Raw genomic sequence first — 24,222 nt, 5'->3', positions numbered from 1 at the left:
GAGGTCTAATGAAAGAAGCAAAAATCCCACGAGATAGGGGAATGACGTTTTTACCTAGGATATATTACTATTTTAGAATTTGCCAGTGTCTGTCCCATGGGGAGAATTACAGTGCTTACAAGCCAAAGTCCTTTGTTTCATATGGGGTAATAGAAGGCCTCGGATGCAGAAACAGATATTATATACTCCGAAACCAAGGAATGGGCTTGGTCTTCCCAACCTGCTTATTTTCAAGCAGCTCAAATTTCCCAATTAGCCTACACTCCTGTTAAAGGCCCTATTTCCCTTTGGGTTTCTATTGAGGCACTTTCCTGCCATCCCTTTGCCATAGGATCATTAGTGTGATTCCCTAGCCATTTACATCCTCCTATACTATGTCCTTCTTTGTCACATTAGCAGTCTGGGACAGTGCACGTCATCGCACATCTTTATCGTCCCCACACACATACACCATTAGCTCCTATCTTTTGCAACCCGGATTTTCCACATGGGCTGGTACAGAGATCATTTCATTGGTGACTTAAGGGGCTATTAAGGATTGGCGATTATCTTAATGGAGACCGAGTATACCCCTTACAACACTTGAAGGATATGATACAAATGCCTTCTAGTGAAATATTCTGATACAAATAGCATCCTTTGCCAGATCTAAACTCAGCTTACTAGTAGGGCCCCTTACAATTACGACATTTGACCTATCTTGCCAGACAAGGGGTCTTCTGAGGGGACGTATATATGCGTTGTATACCTCTCCCACTGAACCAAACTCAAAACTTTCCTATATGAATTGGTGGGAAAAGGACCTGAACCCTACATTTGATCTGACTGAGTGGCAGGACATTGCCTACAACTTATCTAACGTTTCCATTATTTTTTTTATTTCTTTTTTTTGCAAATCTGTTTATTGGAATTTAAACAGTGAACAAGCAACCAAAAGCAAAACAAAACAAACAAAAACAAAAACACATACATTGGTCACGATTAGTGTTACAGGCGTGACGTGTATAGAGTTGCAATATAAGACAGTGCGTTACATACAAAACATGTCGGAGAATTCAAGGCATCACACCGACCACAAAGAGCCGTCTCCATGTGCAGTAGGACGACTCGGAACTAAACCATGCTACTCAAATATACAACATTTCCACTAGTGCATATTCCTATTTATCAACAAACGAAAATGCGTTAAGTAGGCTGTGGGTCTGAGGCCGTGGAGGCATCTGCCAGCCAGCTGGACCAGACCTTGTTATATTTTTGCGGGCAACCCCTATTAACATAGCAGTCTTTGTAGAGAGGCAGGCTATCGTTCACCAATTTTTTCCACAGGGAGAGAGGAGGAGGAGTGGGCTTACGCCAGCTGAGTGCAATGGCCTTGCGGGCATAGAAGAGAAGTAGCCCAGCTAGGGTGCGCCGCGCCACAGTGGGAATTAGATGGTCTAGCAGGCCCAGTATGCAAGTTTCTATAGAGAGTTGGAGCGATATGGAGGTGACCTGTGTAATGACCCCTAGTATCTCCTTCCAATAGTCGACAATGGCTGGGCAGGTCCAAAAAATATGAATGAAGTCCCCCGGTATTGTCCCACAACGCCAACATCCCGGGGGGGAGGCGGGGTTCATTTTGTGCAATCTGTATGGGGTGAAATATGCTCGGTGGGCCATCTTAAACTGTATCAGTCGATCTCTTAGGGAGACCAGGGATCTGAAGGGGAAGTCCCACATGTCATCCCAATCATCATTATCAAAGGTGGGAATGTCTCGCACCCACTTATCTCTAAGTTTTCCCAAAGTAGGGAGGGAGGTCATTACCAAATGGGAGTAAAGTTTTGAGGTGGGCTTATTGTCACAGCGGGACCTGAGGAGGCCTTCCAGTGCGGATTGGACAACCAGGGGGGGAGAACTGGAGAACTGGCATCTGAAGGCATGGGAGAGTTGTAGATACCTAAAAAAATAACTCCGCAGGACGTTGAAATCAGAGATCAACTTGGGGAGCGGAGCCAGCGATTGGTCAGAAATCACCTGGTCCACTGTTCGAATATTGAACTTAGTCCAAGCATGGGGTTCAGGCAGTTTGTAAAACTGCTCCAGGGTGGGGTTTCGCCACAAGGGGGCAGCTGGAGAAAGTGCATTGGTAGGGTATTTTTCAATTTTAAGTCCTGCCCCCCATGCACGTAACGTGGTGCGCACGGAGGGGGTCAGCGGGTACGGGGCCTTCGGGCCACGATAGAGTAAAAATTTCAACGCCTCCAGCGACCCCAACACCGCCGCTTCAACCAGGGTGGCAGGGTTTGTCTTATCAGGAGTGAGCCACCAAGCTGCTGTAACCAGCTGGGTGGCTAGAAAATATTTGTACAGGTCAGGGCACGCCAGTCCTAACGTTTCCATTATTACAACTCTAATCCAAGCAAATTATAAAAACCCTCCTGCTCTGGTACCTGGTTTCTACCCAGGTAGCCAAACAGCTGGGAGTGTTGTAACAACAAGGCAGGATGGAATGATGCCATCTCTGGGAGTTTTTCGGTTAGGCTTTGGGAGGTACATAAATGGCCTGCACGTACAGTAAGGGCATTAGCCAAAGCTGCACAGTTTATTTTTCTCTACAGATGCCCCTTACCTGCATAGGCAGTCTTGTGGTAAAGGTTAACTAAATTTTCAAGACAAAGTCCTGGAATACAGTTTCATGTTGGTTATTCATTGCCCCAGTCCAGTTCCATGCAATTCGAGAGACAGAAATAGCAGCGATTGCTGACTGTAGTAAAGTGTAAAGAGAATCTTAGAATGAAGGAACATGTTCAAGTGGTACGGTGTGATGTTTATTTAAAAATTAGATAGTAGGATCAACTAACAGGGCAGTCCACTTATTGGAGAACCCTTTTTACTGAATAGAGCTCAGCAAAGATTTTTTAAAGGCGTGAAAATCTTTCTTGAATTTACCCAATGGTCATAAATTGTCCATTCTTTTTCTTCATAGCTGGGAAGCTTTAGCAGGTGTTTTTATACTCAAAAGTGCATTGCAAGATGGAGGAGAATCTTAAGATAAAATAGTAAACTAGTTAATGGATAGGTAAAGGTTAGTTTAATATAACAAAAAACATATCATACTTATTTTCCTGTCTAGTTGGTTTTGCACAGAGTGGCCCCGATCCTCCTTTTCTGGGGTCCCTCAGCAGCGCTCCTGGCTCCTCTTCTTCCCGAGTGCCCCATTGGAGAGCTGCTCTCCCTCGGGGCACTCATGCAGGTGTGCTCCCATGTCCTGCTGCTGCGTCCATTGACAGACAGCAAGACTCGGCCCTGCCCCCGGCTCCCGTGTCATTGAATTTGATTGACAGCAGTGGGAGCCAATGGCTGCACTGCTATCAATCTATCCAAAATAGAAAATGTGTATAAATATAAATCTCTGCGCTGTTATGAAAAGGATGAAACAGCAGCTACTCAAGACCAGGAAGCAATCAAAAATAGGCAATAATATAAATTGCGCACTATTCCCGGTGTTAAAGTGTATGATGCAAAAAAGTAGAACAAACTAAAAACGACTCGTAAAACAATATGCGATTTAAATAGCCTCAATCTCGTGAGACTAATATTAACCGCTTCCCGATCAGCGCACGCCAATATATGTTAGCAGAATGGCGCTGGTGGGCAAAAGGGCGTACAGGTACATCCCCATTAAGAAGCGGCACTGCTTCTCCGTGATCGTGGGTCCTGAGGACCTGATGTCTGCTGGGTACCCGCAATCGTGTCACGGAGAGGTAGAATGGGGAGATGCTTTTGTAAACAAAGCATTTCCCCGTTCTGCCTAGTGACAGGACAGAGATCACTGCTCTGTCACCGAGAGCAGTAATCGCTGTCATGTTTGTAGCCCCTCCCCCCAGTTAGAATCACTCCCTAGGACTTAACCCCTTCATCTCCTCCTAGTGGTTAACCCCTTCACTGCCAGTGTCATTTTCACAGTAATCAATTCATTTTTATAGCATTGATCGTTGTATAAATGACAATGATCCAAAAGAGTGTCAAAAATGTCCGCTGTGTCCACCATAACGTCGCAGTCCCAATACGAATCGCAGATCGCCGACATTACTAATAAAAATAAATAAAAATGCTATAAAACTATCCCCTATTTTGTAGACGCTATTAACTTTTGCGCAAACCAATCAATATAGGCTTATTGCGATTTTTTTTACCAAAAATATGTAGAAAAATACAAATCGGCCTAAATTGAAGAAAGATTTTTTTTATATATTTTTGGGGCAAAAAGTAAAAAATAATGTGTTTTTTCAAAAATGTTCACTTTTTCTGTTTATAGTGCAAAAAATAAAAAAAACTGTAGAGGTGATCAAATACTACCAAAAGAAAGCTCTATTTGTGGGAAAAAAAGGACATCAATTTTGTTTGGGTACAACATCGCACGACCACGCAATTGTCAGTTAAAACGATGCAGTACCTAATTGCAAAAAAGTGCTCTGGTCAGGAAGGGGGTAAATCCTTCCCGGGGATGAAGTGGTTAAATAAATAAGTGCATAGGTGACATTATATAATGCTCTAAACAATGTGTAAAGATGAGCAACCATAAAAACTGTATATAAAATAAAAAAACTTGACATGTGACTTATGCGATAATCAATTACATGGTGCACAGAGCATATACATGAGCAAAAATGCAGTTAACGGAACAGACAAATTTCTGCATCACTTTCCTATGCCAAAAAGCTCCAGAGTAAGTACCGTAATCTCCAATGCCTTGAAATATGATGTTTCATAAAGTAAAGTTTGCCTCTTACCAGATGTGATGGATCCCTGTTACAGAGCTCAAGCTTTAACACAGGTAATAGTGCGCCATTTATATTATTATCAATCTATCCAATCAGGACCTGAGACACCAGCTGGAGCTGGTGTGCTCATCCCCCATTGCTGGAAAGACTGGGTTCAGGTAAATAAAAAGGGGGGATCTGTGGGGCAGCTGCATTACAGGAGGTTTTTCACGTTAATGCATAGAATGCATTATTCTGCCTATTCTGCCATAGAATGCCTATCCTGAGGGCACCTGCTATCAGGGCTGGCTTCTGTGTAGAGGAAGGACAGCCGACAACAGATGCCCCATAATAAGCCTATAGGTGAGGTCATCCCCCAGGCTCTGCAGCTGATGTCGTAAACTCTCCTCTTCATTGAAACAGGCTTCCTTTACAGGGTAGTTAGAATAGGCTTAGAATGGGAGTGGTAGTAGGTTTAGGTATACCTAGTATTTGACTGGTATTCTACTTACATAATAGAAAAATAAAGTGTATAAATAGAGAATTTCTGATGCATCTTACTTTATGAAGAGATGTTCTTTCCACCAACTGGAAAGGTGCTGGGTCAATCTTGCAGTTGTTAAAATTGATAGTTTCATCCAGCTGTAGTTCTTCCCACTGTAAAACCTGACACACAACAGAAACTTTGAAATGGTCTTCTGGCAACCTCTACTGGACATGTTCTCACTTATTGTCACTTTCATTTTTAGAAAAGAATTTGACTTTAGGGCATTGATTTGTTGTTTAGAACACTAATTTTTCACCCTAATTTGTCTAGGAAAAATGGTTTGCAAAAACTGGCTGATGTAAAAGTGAACATTACTTTTAGCAACCAGATAACTTCCCCCCCTTCCTTTCAATGCATTGGAAATGGGATAGGCAAACTGTTTAAAGTATTCAACGCAGACTCTATGGGGGTTATTTACAAAAGGCAAATCTACTTTGCACTGCAAGTGCACTTGAAATTGCACTGAAAGTGCACTTGGAAGTGCACTCACTCTATATCTAAAGGGTAGATCTGAAATGAGTGGAAGCTCTGCTGATTTTATCATACAATCATGTGCGAGCTAAATGCTGTTTTTTTATTTTCCTTGCATTTCCCTCTCCAATCTGCACTTTCATATGCACTTGAAGTGCAAATTGGATTTTCCTTTAGTAAATAACCCCTATGAAGCTAGAAGTACAAAGACTGGAGGGTTTGTCAATTTTGTGCAGGTACAGTCAACTACATTTAGATGGTGTAACATTCACCAATACAGTAGTGGAGTGTATACGCATATGGGGGTGGGGGGGGGGTGTTCAGAATTAGTCAATATCACAAAGTGCATTAATTACAGCTAAAGATTTGTAATCGTTTACTGATCTTATTTGAGAAAACTGAATTTATATAAGTTGCTGTGGGCAACTACACTTGGCACTATAGCCTGTTTTTCCTACAAGCTATGTTTAACTGTCTCAGTGATGTCAGTAGCTCAATGCACTTTTATACTTGCACAAAATAGTCTTAATTGATTTTCAACTGTACATTGCTAATACATGCTTGTTCTGTGGCAAAACAAGACAGTCACTGTTGGCTCTTGGTGTCAAACAATCTAGCTACATCTCTCACGTACAAATGTAAAATATATTTGAGTTATACAATGCATATATTTTACAGACATGTATGCAATAGTAATCATGAGCCACAATGACACTCCCATTAGAGTAATGACAGCTAAAATACAGAACAAATAGCTGAACTTTATTCTAGCTGCACAATGCTCAATATGTTCCAAGGTCTTGATCCTTGCCCAAGCATTGCATTGATATACTAGATTAGGCTATGATTGGATCACTTATAGTAAACCTTAAGTCTCAAAGAAATCTATTTTATGTTAAAGGATAAGGTACTAATAGGTAGTCTTCATACTGAAAGGGCCAGTACACCCAAAAGTAAAATTTTAGTTAAAAGGTGGAACCTGACAGGCCGATTAAACCTATTTTTTTTCCTTATACAGTTCTAATTCCTGTCCACTTGGGAGATGTGGTTGTTCCAGCATCTCCCTTTTCATTCTCCTTCAAATAAAATACATACAAAACCCAGCACAGAGACTCTTTATAATTATACAGAATATTTGCACACCCATAAATTCAAGCGCACATCTCCAACATCTGTTTTGGGTGGGGTGACCCTTTAATTTCCTACACTACTGCCTCAGTGTTTCATAGTTCAAGGGACAATCCTAAATTTTCCTTGAAAACCTTCTCCGGTAATTGTTGTTCCTTTAAATATGCGTTTATTATGACTGGACACCACATAATAAAATTGCCAATATTTATTTTAGATTAATTTATTACCATTGCTTATATTAGATTAATCATCCCTTTCTATGGGTCTCAGTTTGAGCACTGATGAATTGTGTTGCAGCAGCTATAAGGCAGGAAAAAAAATAGGATTTTTTGCGCTCATCGTAAAATCCTTTTCTCTGAAGTTCATTGACAGACACAGCTCCATTAATCTAGATCGTAGGGTTATTATGCCACCTTCAAGAGAGGACTAGGCAGAACATGTAATGGTACATGTGAAAAACAGAACTGTACAGTTCCGCCAAGGGGGTGTTCCCTCTGGTAATAACCCCTCAGCCTGCTTCCTGCAGCTCAGTATGTCAACAAACAGTATAACGTAAACCAATAGGAGGGGAGGGTGCTGTGTCCGTCAATGAACTTCAGCGAAAAGGATTTCACTGTGAGTACAAAAATCCTATTTTCTTTTTCATTCATTGACGGACACAGCTCCATTATTCTTGACCATAGGGACGTCCCCAAGAAGTGCCATAACAAGGGGTGGGAACAACAACATAACTTCCCCGTTAGGGAGCACCTCTGGTTGTGGGTGGAGTCACCATCTGAACCAACCTCATCAGAACCTGCAGTCAACATGCAGCAGAGTGCAATGACAATCAGGTAACTTTCTCTCAACAAGAAGAAAGTGTAAAATTGCAACATTACAAGGCTGCCTGCAAAACTTTGCGGCCAAAACAGGCATCAGAAGATGCGCTTACATCAACTTTGTAGAACTTTTAAAAAGTGTGAACAGACCTTACACACCCTGCAAAACTTTGTGGCCAAAACAGGCATCAGAAGATGCGCGTACATCAACTTTGTAAAAGTGTAAACAGACCTTACACACCCAAAGTGCCCTGGTGGAATGGGCCATGACAGGAAAGGGGGGCACCTTCCCCTTTAAGGCGTAAGCCTGGACCACGATCTGTCTGATCCACCTGGAAATGGTGGACGACTAGACCGCCAGTCCTTTTTTCAGACCAGCTACCGAAACGAACAGAGAGTCTGACTTCCAGTAGGGAGAGGTGGCAGACAGATATACCCTTAGAGCCCAGACCACGTCCAGGGAATGGAGGGCCACCTTCTTAGAGTGTGTCAGTTTTGGACACAGATGGTAACACAATGTCTTCATTGAGGTGAAAAGCCGAAATCACCTTCGGCAGAAAAGAAGGTTGCAGACACAACATCACCTTATCCTTGTGGATAACTAGATAAGGCGACTTGCAAGACAAGGCCACCAGTTCAGAAACCCTCCTGGCAGATGTAATGGCCACTAGAAAGAACACTTTCTGAGAGAGCATCAACAAAGGAATTTCCCTGATGTTCTCAAACGGCGGTTTCTGAAGCACCAATAGCACCAGGTTCAGATCCCACGGAGGTAAAGGTGGATGCACCAGAGGCACTACATGCTGGACCCCTTGTACAAAGGTGCTCACTAAAGAGTGAGACACCAGGGGTCGTTGGAAAAAGACAGCCAAGGCTGATATCTGTCCCTTGAAGGTGCTTAAGGCCAACTTTTGGTCTACCTCACGCTGAAAGAACAGTAGGACTCTGGACACCGAGTAGATGGGTGGACGCCACCCCATCTCCCACATGGAGATATAAGCCTTCCACTTACGATGGTATATCTTCCGAGAAGAAGCTTTCCGTGCCCTCAACATAGTAGAAATCACCGAGTCAGACAGACCTCGATTCCTTAGCACCAGGCTTTTAACAGCCATGCCGGTAAAGCAGGATGGAGTATCGGACCTTGAGACAGAAGGTCTTCTCGCATCGGTAATAGCCAAGGAGCATCCGCCACCAGGCGTATCAGGTCGGTGTACCAAGGTCGTCAAGGCCAATCTGGGGCAATCAGTATCATTGGAATCCCCTTGGCCTCCACTCTGCGGAGCAGATGTGGTAACAGTTTTAGTGGAGGAAAAGCGTAAATCAGCTGGTACTGCTCCCATGGAGCCACCAATGCATCTGACGTGTCCGCCCAGGGATCTCTTCTCCCGGACATGAACCCCCGCACCTTTCGATTGAGCCGAGAGGCCAGGAGAGCCACATCTGGTGTGCCCCACCGCAAGCAAAGAACACCTCCTGGTGCAGTGACCACTCTCCTGGGTCCAGCCTCTGGTGACTTAGATAGTCTGCCTGCCAGTTTTCTGCTCCCAGGATGTACATTGCCAACAGGGCTGGTACATGAGCGACCTCCCATGCTGCAGCCAAGCTTCTTGTTCTTCCTTGATGGTTGACATATGCCACTGCCGTAGTGTTGTCTGACTGGATCCTGGTCCTCAGTCTCATCGACCATGTGAAGAGGCATAGCCTGATCGCTCGAAGTTCAAGCACATTGATCGGCAACTGGGATTCCTCCCTCGGCCAGAGGCCCTGGGTCAACTGTACTCCCAGTACTCCATCCCAGCTGGTCAGGCTGGCATCTGTTGTGATCACTGTCCAAGGAACGATTTCCCGGACTGAAGAGCCAGAGATCTCAGCCACCAGAGAAGAGTCCCGGACTAACTGAACCTGCCGATCCAGGGATAACAGAGATTTGTCCCATTTTGCCAATATCTCCTTCTGCAAGACTCTGGTGTGAAATTGGGCATATGGTACCGTCTCGAAGGAGGCCACCATGAGGCCCAGGACTCGCATGCAGAAGCGCAGCGACAAACACCTGCAGTTCATCAACAGCTTCACCGTGGCTCTGAGAGTCTACAGTTTGTCTGAAGGGAGAAACACTCTTGCTTCCACGGAGTTCAGCAGTAAGCCTAGGTACTGCAGACGTTGAGTCAGCACAAGCACCGACTTTTTGAAGTTCAACACCCACCCACATTCCTGCAGGGTTTGCATGGTGATCGCCACATCCTCCCTTAATTCTGAGGCAGAAGCTGCTCTCAGAAGGAGATCGTCGGAGTAACCCACGATTGCAATCCCACGTTGTCGCAACAATGCCAAAATTGGAGCCAATACCTTTGTAAAGACTTGGGGTGCTGAAGCCAAGCCAAAGGGGAGAGCCACAAACTGGTAGTGGTCTTCCCCTACTGCAAATCGCAGAAACCTCTGATGCCTGGGGCATATGGGTATGTGCAGGTACGCATCCTGGATATCCAGAGATGCCAGGGAGTCCCCCTGATGGAGTGCATTGACTACGGAGCGAACTGATTCCATTCTGAACCTCTGTACTTTCACAAAGCAATTGAGGGCTTTTAGGTCCAAGATTGGACATACCCCTTCCTTTTTTGGGGGCTAAAAACAGATTGTAATAGAATCCCTGAAACCTTTCTGTTTCTGGGACAGGCACTATCACCCCGCGGCTGAGCAGGTCCCTTACTGCCCCAAGCAGGGCCTCCTGGCGAGCTGGGACTAAGGGTATGCTGGAAGGGAAAAATCTGCTTTGTAGCCAACAGAGGAATTCTATCTTGGAGCCCAATGAAATCAGTTCGCAGACCTATTGGTCGGACAGCCGAGAGGCCCATCGGGCTGCAAACTCCTAAAGGCAACCCCCTCCTGTGTAAGGGCCCTTGCCTGCGGTGTGGCTCCTTACCCTTCCTGGACTGTGGGAGCAAAGTGCTCTTCCCACCTGTGACATTCTTAATAATGTCATCCAGCAAGGCTCCAAATAGCCGCTCACCAAGGAAGGGCAAATCTGTCAAGGCTTTTTTTTTAGATGCCTGGTCCGCAGACCAGCATTTTAGCCAGATTAGGCACTGCAGCACCACTGCTGATACTGATGCTCTGGAGAGCAAGGGATGTGTATCCAGGGCCGCGTTACAGACATACTTAAGGCCGTGCACTAACTGGTCTGCTAGTTCCATGCAGAGAAGACTGCTGCTTCTCCAATTCATGGTGTGATAGTTTTGCCCACTCAGTAAGTGTCTGCGTTTTGTCTAGCGTGGACCCGGACTCATCCTCACTGTCCGATCGGTCCTGGTCAGCGTCCTCTGACACATCAGAGCAGAGGCCGCCAGTCACTGCGGGGCCCGAGTGAGTCAGAACTCTCCCCGGAGGACGGGGGGCGGCAGGGGGCACTTTTTACAGTTTTTGCGTCTGAACACCGCCTCCACCCTGGCAACGAACATTTCAAGGACCGCCGACAAAGCGTCCAAAAGGCACTGCACTGTTTGCAATTGCAGGGAGGTCTGGGGAAGAAACGCCAGTTTATGATGCCATGCTGACCCACCCTGTCTGCCACCCTTAGGGACTGAGGACAGGTTGCTCAATCCCACCCTCCTAGCTGCTGCAGACTGAGGGGCCCCCACCACAGGACTCACCACCCTGACTGAGCGCTGTGCCGTGCTGTTATAGATGCCTGTGTCTAGTTTCAACTCCCAGGTGTCCAGAACAAAAAAAAAAACGCACTGTTCTGAGATACAGGAACCAGCGCTGCGGAGAAAAACCATGCTGAGGCTACAAGAAAATGGCCACTGGGTGCCCTGTATAGAGCAAAAATCCCAGGGAAAATGGCCTCTGAGCTTCGAGAAAATGACCGCTGACCATGCTTCTCACAGGAGACTAACAGAAAATGGCTGATGAACAACTGTACACAGAGAATGTACACAGATAATGGCGGCAGTCTGCGCTATGGCGGCAGCACATGCAGAGCCCACAGATACCAGCAGAGAGACAAAAGACAGCCCAGGGACACAGACAGCCAGCACAGCCCCCAATCAAGGATCAGAGCCCCCCGGAGTACCCCTGGCTCAGGTACAAACACTGCTCAAACAGCCCAGTCATGCAGCATCCCCCACGGGGGGGAGAGAAAACAGGGACAGGGAGAGAAGAAAGGGAGGAGAGGGACCCCCTAATCGACCTCCCAGGGAATGCCCAGATGCTCTATCCTGCCGAGGCAGGAAAAGCTGTACTTACCATCTGGATGAGCTGAAGGCATCCCATCACAAACCCACACCTGAGCAGTAAGGGGTGGCTGCGGGCCACAGCACACTGTGACAAGGACATCTTGTAGTCCGGTCATGTGTGTGCCCCAGAGCACTGCGCTCACTGGCCGTCTCTGGAGCCTAAGGGGCATGTCGTGGCCAATCCAGCGCGTAGCTAGGGTGTGCACACGCTCGATGGCCAGGCTGGGGAGACTACAAGGATCTATATTATCCAGCCTGTCACCCAGCCGGCTGTTGATAGAAGATCACAGGATCTTAAAGTCTTGCGGAAAAGGAAGAAATCCAGAAAATATCCCCAGGACCGATGGTCCTGGCAGGGAGCCTAGGTCCTTCTCCTTCGCTAGGCAAAAAAAACTGAGCTGCAGGAAGCAGGCTGAGGGGTTATTACCAGAGGGACCGCCCCCTGGGCGGAACTGTACAGTTCTGTTTTTTCACATGTATTACATGTTCTGCCTAGTCCTCTCCTGAAGGTGGCGTAATAACCCTATGGTCAAGATTAATGGAGCTGTGTCCGTCAATGAACGAAAGAGAAAATTACATTTCCAATAACTGCGATTATTCCAATAACTTCATGGTCTTTTGCATTCGAGTATGACAAACATAACTGTCTTAGTGTCCCCAGAGGTTACTGTAAAATGCTGCCATTTATGTGACACAACACAGTCAACGTGTGCCTGGTATTGGAAATGGCATTTATGCAGAAAGGAGCCTAAAATATAAAACCACTGCATAATCCGCTTCTAACATCAAAAAGGATCTACTAGGCTAATTGGTGCAAAAATGAACTCTAGACTACAATTTCCTTTTACAAATTCCGTTGTATGAAAAAAATAAAAATGTACAATGCAATTGAATTTTTTTTTTTTGCTGTGACTGCTTGCATCTGCTGGGTTAATAGAAGCCATAAGCTAGAAAACTCACCTGTGATGGTGACATAGTGTCTATCTCATCCATATCTTCACCCTAAAGGAAAACGTAGGTCAATATTACAGTGTATGTTAACAGGGCCATTTAACAAGGCAGTGTAATGGGGGGCTGGGTTAATAAGGCAGTAAATGGAGCCATAGTGTGCAAAGATAAAGAACAACAAATCAGATTTCAGCATTTGTCTGTTTATTGAAAAAACAAAAACAAATAATTGGTGGTTTGCTATGAATTGCTGCACTGTTTGCTGTTCCTTGATGTAACAAAACATGTATGGTACTTTAGTACATGCATATTTGCATCTGTATACAGTTGTCTGCCTCCTTCAGCTGTATACGTATGCTGTGCAAAACTTCTCTGTAAGTGTGTGATATGTGGGCCCAAAACCAAAGCCTCCTCTGCTATAAGCACAGGAATTACTCCAGTACCTGGCAAGCAGAAAACAGATCCACGATAGTCATGCATTTAACCCAGAAAGCAAAAAGTCACCAGTGGCTGGAGAAAACACTTTTTGACCAAGAGTCATTGGGTTGATTTAAGAATACCAAGCACTGGTTCACACCAAGCTGACTATCAATGCGATTTCATGACTGAAAACACTGAAATCGCACAGAAATAGTGCAGGAACATTTTACAAAGTTGCTGGTATTTGAGTTGCAGCAATTTGAAATGTTCTATTGCCGCAAATGGGATGGGACTTGTAATGCAACTTTGAACTGTTAAGTCGCATGACTAGTCAAACGCGTGTGAGCCAGAGCTGAAGAGTGCAAAATCTAGTGCAGCTATGCCTGGTAGCCATTCAGCTTCTAATTTCAGCTTGTTCAATTAAGCTTTGACCAAATAAATTTAAGAAATGTAAGATGGTAGCTTTCTATGCACAGCTGCATTAGATGTTGCACTCTCCAGTTTTGGTAAATCAACCCCTTTGCATATCTCTTCTGCTGAAAAACTGCTGTACCTTCTTGTGATTTTTTGTTTAAGGGAATGTAGTTTCACGGTAACCAGTAACACTTCCCCCCCCCCCCCCCCCCAATTTACTGCAGAAGCATGAATGTTGTAGCTGGTTCCCCCAGAAAATGTCCAATCGGACCGTGTTGACTGGACCCTACAGTCCTGACTAGGTTGCCATGTGGATGATTCCACCTTTGTTACAAGCAGGAATGAATATATAGTGTATATCTGTAACAAATAAGCCAGTGTTGTTTTTGATATAGTGAAACAGCATTTCTGAACAGTCAAGATGAATTAACCATACCAAAAATGTATTAAAAAGTGTATAAAGATATTTTGAAAATATGGATTTAGATTTATTTTTTCTTACATTTATCACAAATATAAGGATTATTGACTTACCCTTGAAATGGTTTTCTTGAAGTACTGTAGAGGACACGGGCACATTTAAAGTGGTATTGATCCCAAAAGCAAACATTATATTGCAGCCTTTCAACTCTTAGACTACATGCCCATAGGCGTTTTAAAAACGGGCTGTAAAGCCAGTACAGATGCCAGGAAAAAAGCGGTGTTAAAAACTCCCAGTCCCATCATACCCCGGGACTGTGATGTCATAAGTGACATCACCCGTGACCCTGCCCCATGCCTATATAAGTCATTACGCACCACACACACATGGAATTACAGTGGGAGAGAACATAGAGTCAACATCGGAAGAAGAGAAAAAGACGGAAAAGACTGGGCAAACGCTAGCAAAAGAGCGGGTAAAAGAGCAGAAGATAGCGGAGGAGCCCGGCAGAAGAGGCCGGAGAGAGAGGAGAAGTCGGAAGAAATCCCTGGAGCTGCCTATGTACCCCATACCCATAGGTTGGGGGGCCGGGATTTGGGAGCCCCCTTGTTAAAGGGGGCTCCTAGATTCTGATAAGCCCCCTGCCCGCAGGCCCCGACAACCAACAGGCCAGGGTTGTCGGGCAGAGGCTCTTGTCCTCATCAACATGGGGACGAGGTGCTTTGTGGTGGGGGGTGCAAGGCCCCCACTGTCCCAAAGCACTAACTCCCATGTTGAGGGCATGTGGCATGGTCCAGTAGGGGGGGCGGGGGGGCGCTCGCTCGCCATTTCCTGACCTGCCGGGCTGCGTGCTTGGATAAGGGTCTGATATGGATCCTTGGGGTGACCTTCACACAATTTTTAAAAAAAATATTCACTGGGTTCCCCCACCCTCAAGATTCGCATCCAAGATTCGGCAACGCAAGTTGGTGCAACCTCTATTCAAATCAATGGACTCCCATAGGGAACCATTGATTTTGAATAGAGACAAATGCCGGATGAGGCTTAATACAGTGTTAAGCCTCGTTAAATCACATTTAACACCTTTTGCCGGTGTCTGATGTTTTTACAGCTCTAGCGCTGGAGACTCGGAATACACTGGTCCTGTCTTTTTTTTTTTGAGCTTGAAAACGGCTATGCCATTTACAGCTCAAAAATGCAATGGTGGGCATGAGGCCATAGGCTAACATGGGGAGGCGTTTTTAAGCTGCAAAACATGCTCAATAAAGCGGCTGTAAAAACTTCCTTGAGGCCATAGATGTGATGGCTGCATTTGTTTTCTTTTTTAGGCTCTTTCCTTTATTTTCCTCTGGTGATCTGGCCAGTAAGTCTGTTTTTCAACAGAACAAGCTCTGCTACAAATCTATCAGTTAAGAGTGTTGAGACAAACCATTTAGCACTGGCAAGGGTGTTTACAATGGTCAACTTTTATTTATGTAAAACTTTTATCCCAAAAAAAGAAAAACTGTAGCCGTAACTGCAGTGTGAGCTGTATTTTGGCTTCAATTAGTTGAATCCAGTATATCCAACTCTGCTGGTTCATTTAACATTCCTCTCACCCCATACGGACAATGCTATTGTCCAAAGGTTCTCCTTCATCCAGTGTTTATGTTATGGCCAGATCAGGTGAAAACAGAGAAAAAAAAAAAAAAAAGAAGAAGAAAACGAATAGTCTATATATATATATATATATATATATATATATATATATATATATATATATATATATACATACACATACACACACACACACACACATATATATATTTATTATATCTTTGGCTTTATTACCTCTATAAATCTTGACTATGGTTATGTATCGCCACGTTCAGAAAAGTTCACAAAGTTTTTTTAGAACAGGCAATATATCCCTTTCCGTTCCAGCACTCAGGTTTTTTTTTAGCAAGCAACCAGTGGAAAATGCAAAGACAAAGGGGAGGGTGACTTGTACTATGTCCAAGAAAATAATTTTACAGGTAAGCCAAAAATGTTATAGTACAGGACACAGGCTCTTTTAAGTCTTGACTATGGGACATTCCCAAAGAAAACAACTGAAGGGTAGGCAGAAAAAAAGGTCAACAGGGGCAAAACAAAAGAACCATACAGCCAAAGCTGGCATCAGCAGAGGCCTGAAAATCTACCTGGTAAAACTTCACAAACCTATGAACAGAGGTCCATGTGGCAGGCTTGCAAATCTGAGAAACAGACGTCTGATGCTAAAAAGCCCAAGAGGCATTGACTGAACAAGTAGCATAAGCCTCAACAGGGAAAGGATGATTTCCCATCCTTCATGGTGTATGCCTTAATGAAAACCTCCCCAATTCACCTAGAGATGGTGGAACAAGACAACCCTTTTGTGAGCCTACAGGCAAGACAAACAAAGAATCCAAGAAACTCAGAGAAACTCACAATGCACGCACTACAGCTAAACAATATTGAGAGATATACGGGGTGCTTTGGTGCAGGGCACAGAGAACGCAGGACAATGTCTTGATTATGGTGGAAGGAGAAAAACTCTTAGCCCTTGTACACACAGTCGGACATTCCGCCGAAAAATGTCCAAACGGACCGTGTTGTCGGATAATCCGAGTGTGTGTGGGCTCCATCGGACTGTTTCCGTCGGAATATCCGACGGACGAGGTTTTAGAGCTGGGCTATAAAACTTTCCTACAACATGATCCGATTGAACTTTGTCCGATTGTGTGTAGAGAATTCCGATCGGACAAAGTGCCACGCATGCTCAGATCAAATTCCTAGACAAAAGCTATTGGCTACTAGCCTGAATGTAGTCCCGTCGTAACAAAATAACATCATCACGTTACGTACGATCGGATTTTCAGACAACTTTGTCCGACCGTGTGTATGCAACACAAGTTTCAGACAAAAGGAGGCCCAAGGTTTCAAAATCACCTTGTGTTTATAGAGAACAAGGGAGGGTTAGCTACAGGATAAGGCCAACAATTCTGAGACTCATCAAATTGATGTGATAGCCATGAGGAAAGATCAGCCAAGAGAATATCCTAAATGGGCTCTAAACGGAGGAGGTCGTAAGCCCGACAGAATAAAATTGAGATCACAAAGAGAGACAGAAATATGAACATGATGAGTGATGTGAATCACCCCCAAAGACCTTTATCAGAGAATTAGAGGCCACCAGTCACTGAAGGAGAATGTGTACAATGATAGATCTTGCGAGCGATCAGTTCCCTAGTTTTAAAAAGCATTGGATTAAAGGGGTCAGATAGACCTTGCTGTCTCAGGATTTGGGTTTCAACAGTCAAGCCAAAGCCAGCAACTGTGAAGCAGGATGGTAGACTGGACCTTGAGACAGAAAGTCTGGCTGGTCTGAAGTGCCCACGGCATCTCTCATTAGAGAGAAAGAATGTCTGAGTACCAAGTCCTCTGGGAAAATTTGGTGTCATTAGGATGCCCTTCATCTTGATCCTGTGAAGCAGTCAAGTTAAAATCCAAAGAGTATGGAAGGCATATACCATTGTGCTCATAAGTCTACATCAAAAGTTTTCACACCCTGGTGATTTTGGCCTGATAACATGCACATAAGTTGAAACAAAGGGGTTTGAATGGCTATTAAAAAGGTAACCATCCTCACCTGTGATCTGTTTGCATGTATAAAAGGTCAATGGGTTTCTGGACTCCTGACAGAGCCTTACATCTTTCATCCAGTGCTGGTCTGACGTTTCTGGATTCTGAGTCATGGGGAAAGCAAAAGAATTGTCAAAGGATCTACGGGAAAAGGTAGTTGAACTATATAAAACAGGAAAGAGAACTAGTAAAAAAAAAAGATATCCAAGACATTGAGAATGCCAATAGTTCAAACTCTAATCAAGAAGTGGAAAATGAGGGGTTCTGTTCAAAACAAACCACGGTCAGGTAGGCCAACTAAAATTTCAGCCACAACTGCCAGAAAAATAGTTTGGGATGCAAAAAAACCCCACTAATAAGTTCAGGTGAAATACAGTACTCTCTGAAAACATGTGCTGTGGCTGTTTAAAGATGCACAATAAGGAGGCACTTGAATAAAGATGGGCTGCATAGTCGAGTCACCAGAAGAAAGCCATTACTCTGGCAAATGCCACAAAGTATCCCACTTACAATAAGCCAAACAGCACAGAAGCCTCAAACCTTCTGGCACAAAGTCATTTGGAGCAATGAGACCAAAATTTAGCTTTTTGTTCACAAATGCTACATTTGGAGAGGAGTCAACAAGGCCTATGATGAAAAGTACAGAAGTGGATCTCTGATGTTTTGGGGCTACAACGGCACAGGAAATTTTGTCAAAATTGTTGGCAAGATGAATGCAGTACGTTATCAAAAAATACTGGAGGAAAACTTGCATTCATCAGCTAGGAAGCTGCGCATAGGACATACTTGGACATTCTAACATGACAATGATCCAAAAAACAAGGCCAAGTCGATCTGTCATTGGCTACAGCAGAATAAAGTGAAGGTTCTGGAGTGGCCATCTCAAGTCTCCTGACCTCAATATCATTGAGCCACTCTAGGGAGATCTAAAAACGTACAGTTCATGCAAGACAGCTCAAGAATTTACAGGAACTGGAGGCTTTTTGCCAAGAGGAATGGGCTGCCTTGCCATCTGAGATGATAAAGAGCTTCATCCACAAATATCACAAAAGACTTCAAACTGTCATTGATGTTAAAGGGGGCAATATGCAGTATTAAGATCTGGGGTATGTAAACTTTTGAACAGGGTAATTTGGGTAATTTCTTGCCATGATTTAAAAAAAAAAAGTTGATTGATAATAATTGGCTTCAGCCAAACACTAACCATGAATGAAAAAAAAACGTTGTCATCATTCATATTGTCTGAAAAATGGTCAAGTCATCATAAATTCTGCCAGGGTATGCAAATTTATGAGCACAACTGTATAAGCCAGAACTAATCCCACAGGGTCACCAGTGTGTCCATTGCAAAGGCCCTTGGATCCTTAATCCTGGCCCCAAATCTGTCCACCTTTTTAAATTGGGATGCCAGCAGATCTACATCTGGCATTTCCCAGCGGTGACATGTCCCACGACACCTAGGGGTGAATAAACCCCATTCCTAAACATCCTAGCATGGAAAACTGGGAAAGGCCACCTGCCAATGATCTTTTCTGTGAACAGCGTACAAAGCTGGAATGAGCTTTTAGACCCAAGCCATAATTAGTTCCACCTCTCAAAGGGTTGGCTCCTGGTGCCACTTTGATGACGTAAGCCACAGCTGTGGTGTTGCTTGACTGAACTCTTGTCACTTGCCCCTGAAGCTGCATGGTCCACCACAGCATGCATAGGTGAATGGCCTCTAGCTTGGAGAATGTTCATGGGAAGATTGCACTCCCCTGACAACCATGTCCTGTGAACTCCGGCAGCATTTAAGACACCTCCTTTGCCCAATAGGCCGGCATTCCATCGTGAGAACCGTCAAAGTTAAATGGGAGACATTACTTCCGATTCCAGCGCAGGGCTGGTGAGCCACCAGGTCAGGGATTTCCTGGCCTTGGAACATAGGTGCATGGGGCTGTCCAGAGGCAGCTTGTCTGATGAAGTTTGCACATTGAGCGGTCCAGAGCAAAACTGGGCAAACATCACCACTTGGAATGAGGCCACCATGAGGCCCTCATGCAAAAACTGGAGTGAACTAAATGTTTTGGAGCGCAGGGTTGGGACCTGACCTGGGAGGATCAACAATCTTTCCCAGGAAAACAACACCTGGGCTTGGGCTGTGTCTAATACTAAGACCAGGTGCTGTCTATTGTCCATTGCACATAGGCAGCCAGGGCAGAGACATCCTTCAATAGGTGCTCATCCAGATAGCCAGTAATGTGGATTCGTTGAGAATACAGATTGAGGAAAGCAACTTAGTGAAGACTCAAAGGGCAGCAGACAGGGTAAAAGCAAGAACCACAAACTGGAAGTGCTGCATGCCCACCGCAAACCGCAGGAACAGCTGATCCGGGGAAATGAGAATATGTAAATATGTATCCTATATCAATGCTAGGAATTCCCTTTGTTGTAGCATTGCAATTACACATGGGCCCAATTCCATCCTGAACTTTAGGGCCCCAGGAAGAGAACCTTCCAGTCAAGTATAGAGTGAACTACAGCATTGAACCGTGGAAACAAACAGTTTAAATCAAAAGCCTTGAAGCTGTTTCTTTGAGAAAACTGCTACAAGCACTTTTGAAGAGTGAAGCTGTTGTAAGGCATTAGGAGGGACACAGTCTCATCAGAAAGATGGGAAGGTTGAAGGGCATAAAGCAGGGAGGTGGTATGGGGCCAAACTCCAGCTTGTTCCCCAGGTCACCACATCCTGGACCCATAGCTCTGAAAAGAAAAAGGCTAAAAGACCTCCCCCACTGTTACAACTGTTATAACAGTGGGCAAGCCTCTTCATTGTGAGGGGGAGTTGGTGCCAGATTTGGCTGGCTTGGACATCCAGGACATGCAATGGAATTGAATGGAGGACTTGACTTTTACAGCAGAGTTCCGGGAGGGACAAAAGGAAATCTCTGGAAACCGGAAACAGTAAACCTGGCCATGAACTTAGCATTCTTCTTAATGAAAGGGTGTTTTGTAGCCCATGACTTTCTTTAATGAAATGTGTTTAGTCACTCACCAAAGCGCTTTTTGACAAACTGGCTCTGCAGTCCAGTTACACGGCCAAAGAATCATGTGCAACTGTGTTGAAATGAGAGTCACGTGAGAGTTTTGGGGCCAGAAGTCCAGCAAACCATCCACACAGTAGCACAAGGTGGAGGATATCCTATTTCTTGGGTATTGAGGGATTCTTCAGGATCAACTAGGGGTTGTGCACCATTTGCTTTGCCCAGATTTCCAGTGTTTGGCAAACCACAACAGACACTGACTATGATTGCATTGCAGATCTTGAGAAAGCAATGGAGGCTTTAGAAACTGATGCAAAACTTTTGCCCACTGGGTCTTCAAAGACTGGGAAATCAACAATGGGAACCGTTGGACATGTAGAACACTTTACAGAAAATGACACTGCGTTTCCCTGCTGTATCGAGGTGAGCACCACAAAGTCTAGAACTGGAGGCATCATTACAGGCCAACCCCCCCATCTTCCACATGGCAGGGTCTGGGTATGGTTCCCCACGGCACTGCCAGGAGTGACAAATCAAATGACTGCAATCCTATTGCAGAGTTGAAGGATAAGGAAAGGTGGACTTTAACAACACTTATAGAAAATGATAACAAATTTTAATAGTTCACATTAAATAGTCGCAAAACATGTTGCATTTTTTAATTCTTCAAGAACTTTTGAACACCCAAACAAAAATGCCATATCTTAGTGTGGGCTTTTTCTGAGGAACATCAAATATAGCCCCACAGAAAGTATACAAGCGGCTTCTATTTCTTGGATTGATCAATGGGTCCTTTTACCGTACAAAATATTTAAATGTGTTTATTGAATGTGCACTGTATATGTAGTTAATGTATGTGAACTATTAAAATTTGTTGTAACTTTCTATACATGCCGTTAAAGTCCATCTTTTCTTATCCTTCAACTTTTCAATATTAGGATGTAGCACTTGTTTACTCGGGGTGTTTTGATTGCCACCTTAGGGCATAGAAATCAATTTTTACAATCCTATTGCCTCAGTGGCATAGATGTAACCCAGTTGAGAAATAATTTCTCTGTGTGAAGAACCAGTAGTCTTCAATTTTCCCTTATAGGTGAAATCATAAGCCAGAAAGCTGCTGTCAGAGAGAAGTAGTCCATCACCTCAGGACACTACCAAAAACCAAGGATTGCGAGAAGCAAGAAGAGTTATATAGACTGTCCTAACAATTAGGCTTCCAGTGCCATCACCGGATAGTGACTGCATATAAACTCTATTAAGACTTAAAGGAGACTGTGTCAAGTACTGTACTATTAAGAAAATATAACTGTGGTTCACAAAAACTTACCCTTTTTGGAAAGGGCACACCTTTGTAATATGAAACTGCACTTATGCAAAGCTAAGATGAAGTCCTGAAAACAAACACAGGACCCTCTTCCCACTGTTTACAGTATCTAGCAGACTAAGGCCTCATGCACACGAGACGCTGTTAAACGCGTGTTCAGAGGCAGTTGGACACTTTTTTCAACTGCCCCTGAACTCATTCAATGTTATCCTAGGTGTCCATGTATACAGTCTTGTTTTTTGCAGTTTTTATGCAGTTGCGTTTAACCTTGATTTTCCAGAAGCAAAAAAATGGGTTCAGACGCAAAAATTTCCAAGTTTCAGACGCTAAACGATGCACCCGCGTTTATCTACGTTTGCGTTTATAAGCGTTTTTAAAGGAACCCAATTTTTTGGACCTGAAAACTCAGAAATATGATGGAAAACCATAGAAAACAATAAAAAAAGTTTAAAAAAATGTTGTAATTACTTTATATAATTCATAGAGCGCATTTACTTTGTGATACAATCCCATAAAATCTCTAGTGTTTCCAGTAGCTTGGACAATGAGGAATGCCTCCACTTCTTTGCCACAAACCCTCATACAATTTCTAATCTAATCAGTGATTCCACCTAGTCTGGCCAAACCATAGCATTGTCTTATTTTCACATAGAAAAACCTGCATACCAATGTCTAGTCAGCCACAACCCCCCACCATGTTTCCATGTTGAACACCCATCCTTCATGAAACAAACTTTTTTCCACAAGTCACCCCCCTTCCCCCAAGCTAGGCTTGTCCACACCTTGGATTGTGATTAGCAAATTGATCATCTTGGAAGACACATCTCTGAAAATGACTTCCGATGTAACCCAAAACCAATTAATTGAAGTAATTCAGAATCACATGCAATTATGGGACAAATCCCATATGGCAGAAATAGTTAAAAAACCATGCTTTGAGAGCTTGGGGAGGGTCTACATGATGTTATCTTTATAAACGCTTAAAAATGCAAACGCGGCTAAACGTGGCATGCAAACAAGGCAAAACGGGTGTTTCTAAAAGCGCGTTTCAGCTTTTTTTGAGCAGCGTTTTCCCCCGGCATCTCGTGTGCATGAAGCCTAAGATTAATTTGAACAGTAACAATGGTATATACAGTCTGTAAGAGCCATTTGCATTTAAATAGAGATATTTGCACTATAAACAGTGCTCACACTGCACTTTCAGTGATAATAATCTTGGGAGGATGGTATGTAAACTGCACATATGCAACTGCATACAGGCGCTTGGGGGTACAATGAAGTACTTATTGTATCACTGCGAACAGTGGGTGAGAGTTTGGGGGCCCATTTACAGTTCTACCTAGTGGAAGTGCACGTCACATGCATTGGTGTGATGTGGTAGCATTCACCCTAAATGCCACTCCAACACACCTTGCTGACAGATGTGCATTGCTCCACTAATGTTCTTTGTGGTGCATGGTCAGAAATGGTACAAGCAAATACTTGAGACATAATCAAAGACTGTAGCCTTATAGAAGGTAAAGCTGCCTGGACTAAGATGGGGGGGGGGTAATCCTCGAGGTTCAAATCAATATTTTTCCTATCTAGAAATCCCACTCGTGCTTGCCTGCAGTTGGCTAGATAGACACAGATCAAGCATAAAATATTACTTTTTGTGAAATTTTACTTCGTTTTTTGACAGTTAAAAAAAAAAGAACCAAAACATGGGTAACTTTATTGAAAACAATCTTTAATGTATTAAAAAAACTGCCAAGCACTTCCCCACAAAAAGTATACTATTTATCATAATCAGGAATAACCATGCATGTGAGCCCCGTTTAATAAAATGTATTAACAGGCATACTAAGGTGCTGTGAATGTTATTATAAATACAATGCAATGTAGAAGCACAGAGAACAGATTAGTTGCTCACTTACCCTTAAACGCAGATGTATCCGTTTGATCTTTTTTGCTTTTGAAGGGGAAGCAGCAGTCTTGGAAGACTTATGTTAGCAAAAACATAGAAGACAAATGGCAGGACTGCATGGTAAGTAACAATGCAATGAAATGGCAGAGCAAAGGAATGGTTAGTATGTAAGTAACA

At 43.9% G+C, this 24,222-nt stretch overlaps 1 protein-coding gene across 2 annotated transcripts in view; it reads right to left on the bottom strand.

Moving 5' to 3' along the window:
* Positions 1–24,222, bottom strand: part of CLCN2 (chloride voltage-gated channel 2) — a 521,510-nt gene that overhangs the window by 19,847 nt on the left and 477,441 nt on the right. Inside the window, exons 20-22 of one of the 2 annotated variants that reach the window (XM_077487744.1) lie at positions 24,056–24,121; positions 12,908–12,949; positions 5,307–5,411 (exon numbers count right to left, since the gene is read on the bottom strand). In XM_077487744.1, the coding sequence (XP_077343870.1) occupies positions 5,307–5,411; positions 12,908–12,949; positions 24,056–24,121 (213 nt within the window). The remainder of the gene's footprint in view (positions 1–5,306; positions 5,412–12,907; positions 12,950–24,055; positions 24,122–24,222) is intronic. The other variant, XM_077487745.1, reaches the window with a different exon arrangement.

Source organism: Lithobates pipiens, unplaced genomic scaffold (assembly GCF_037356315.1).
Source record: "Lithobates pipiens isolate NorthernLeopardFrog02 unplaced genomic scaffold, aLitPip1_a1.2 Scaffold_18, whole genome shotgun sequence".
Taxonomy (NCBI): Eukaryota; Metazoa; Chordata; class Amphibia; order Anura; family Ranidae; genus Lithobates; species Lithobates pipiens.
Note: the sequence above shows the minus strand (reverse complement) of the source record. Positions and strands in the feature narration are given on the sequence as shown.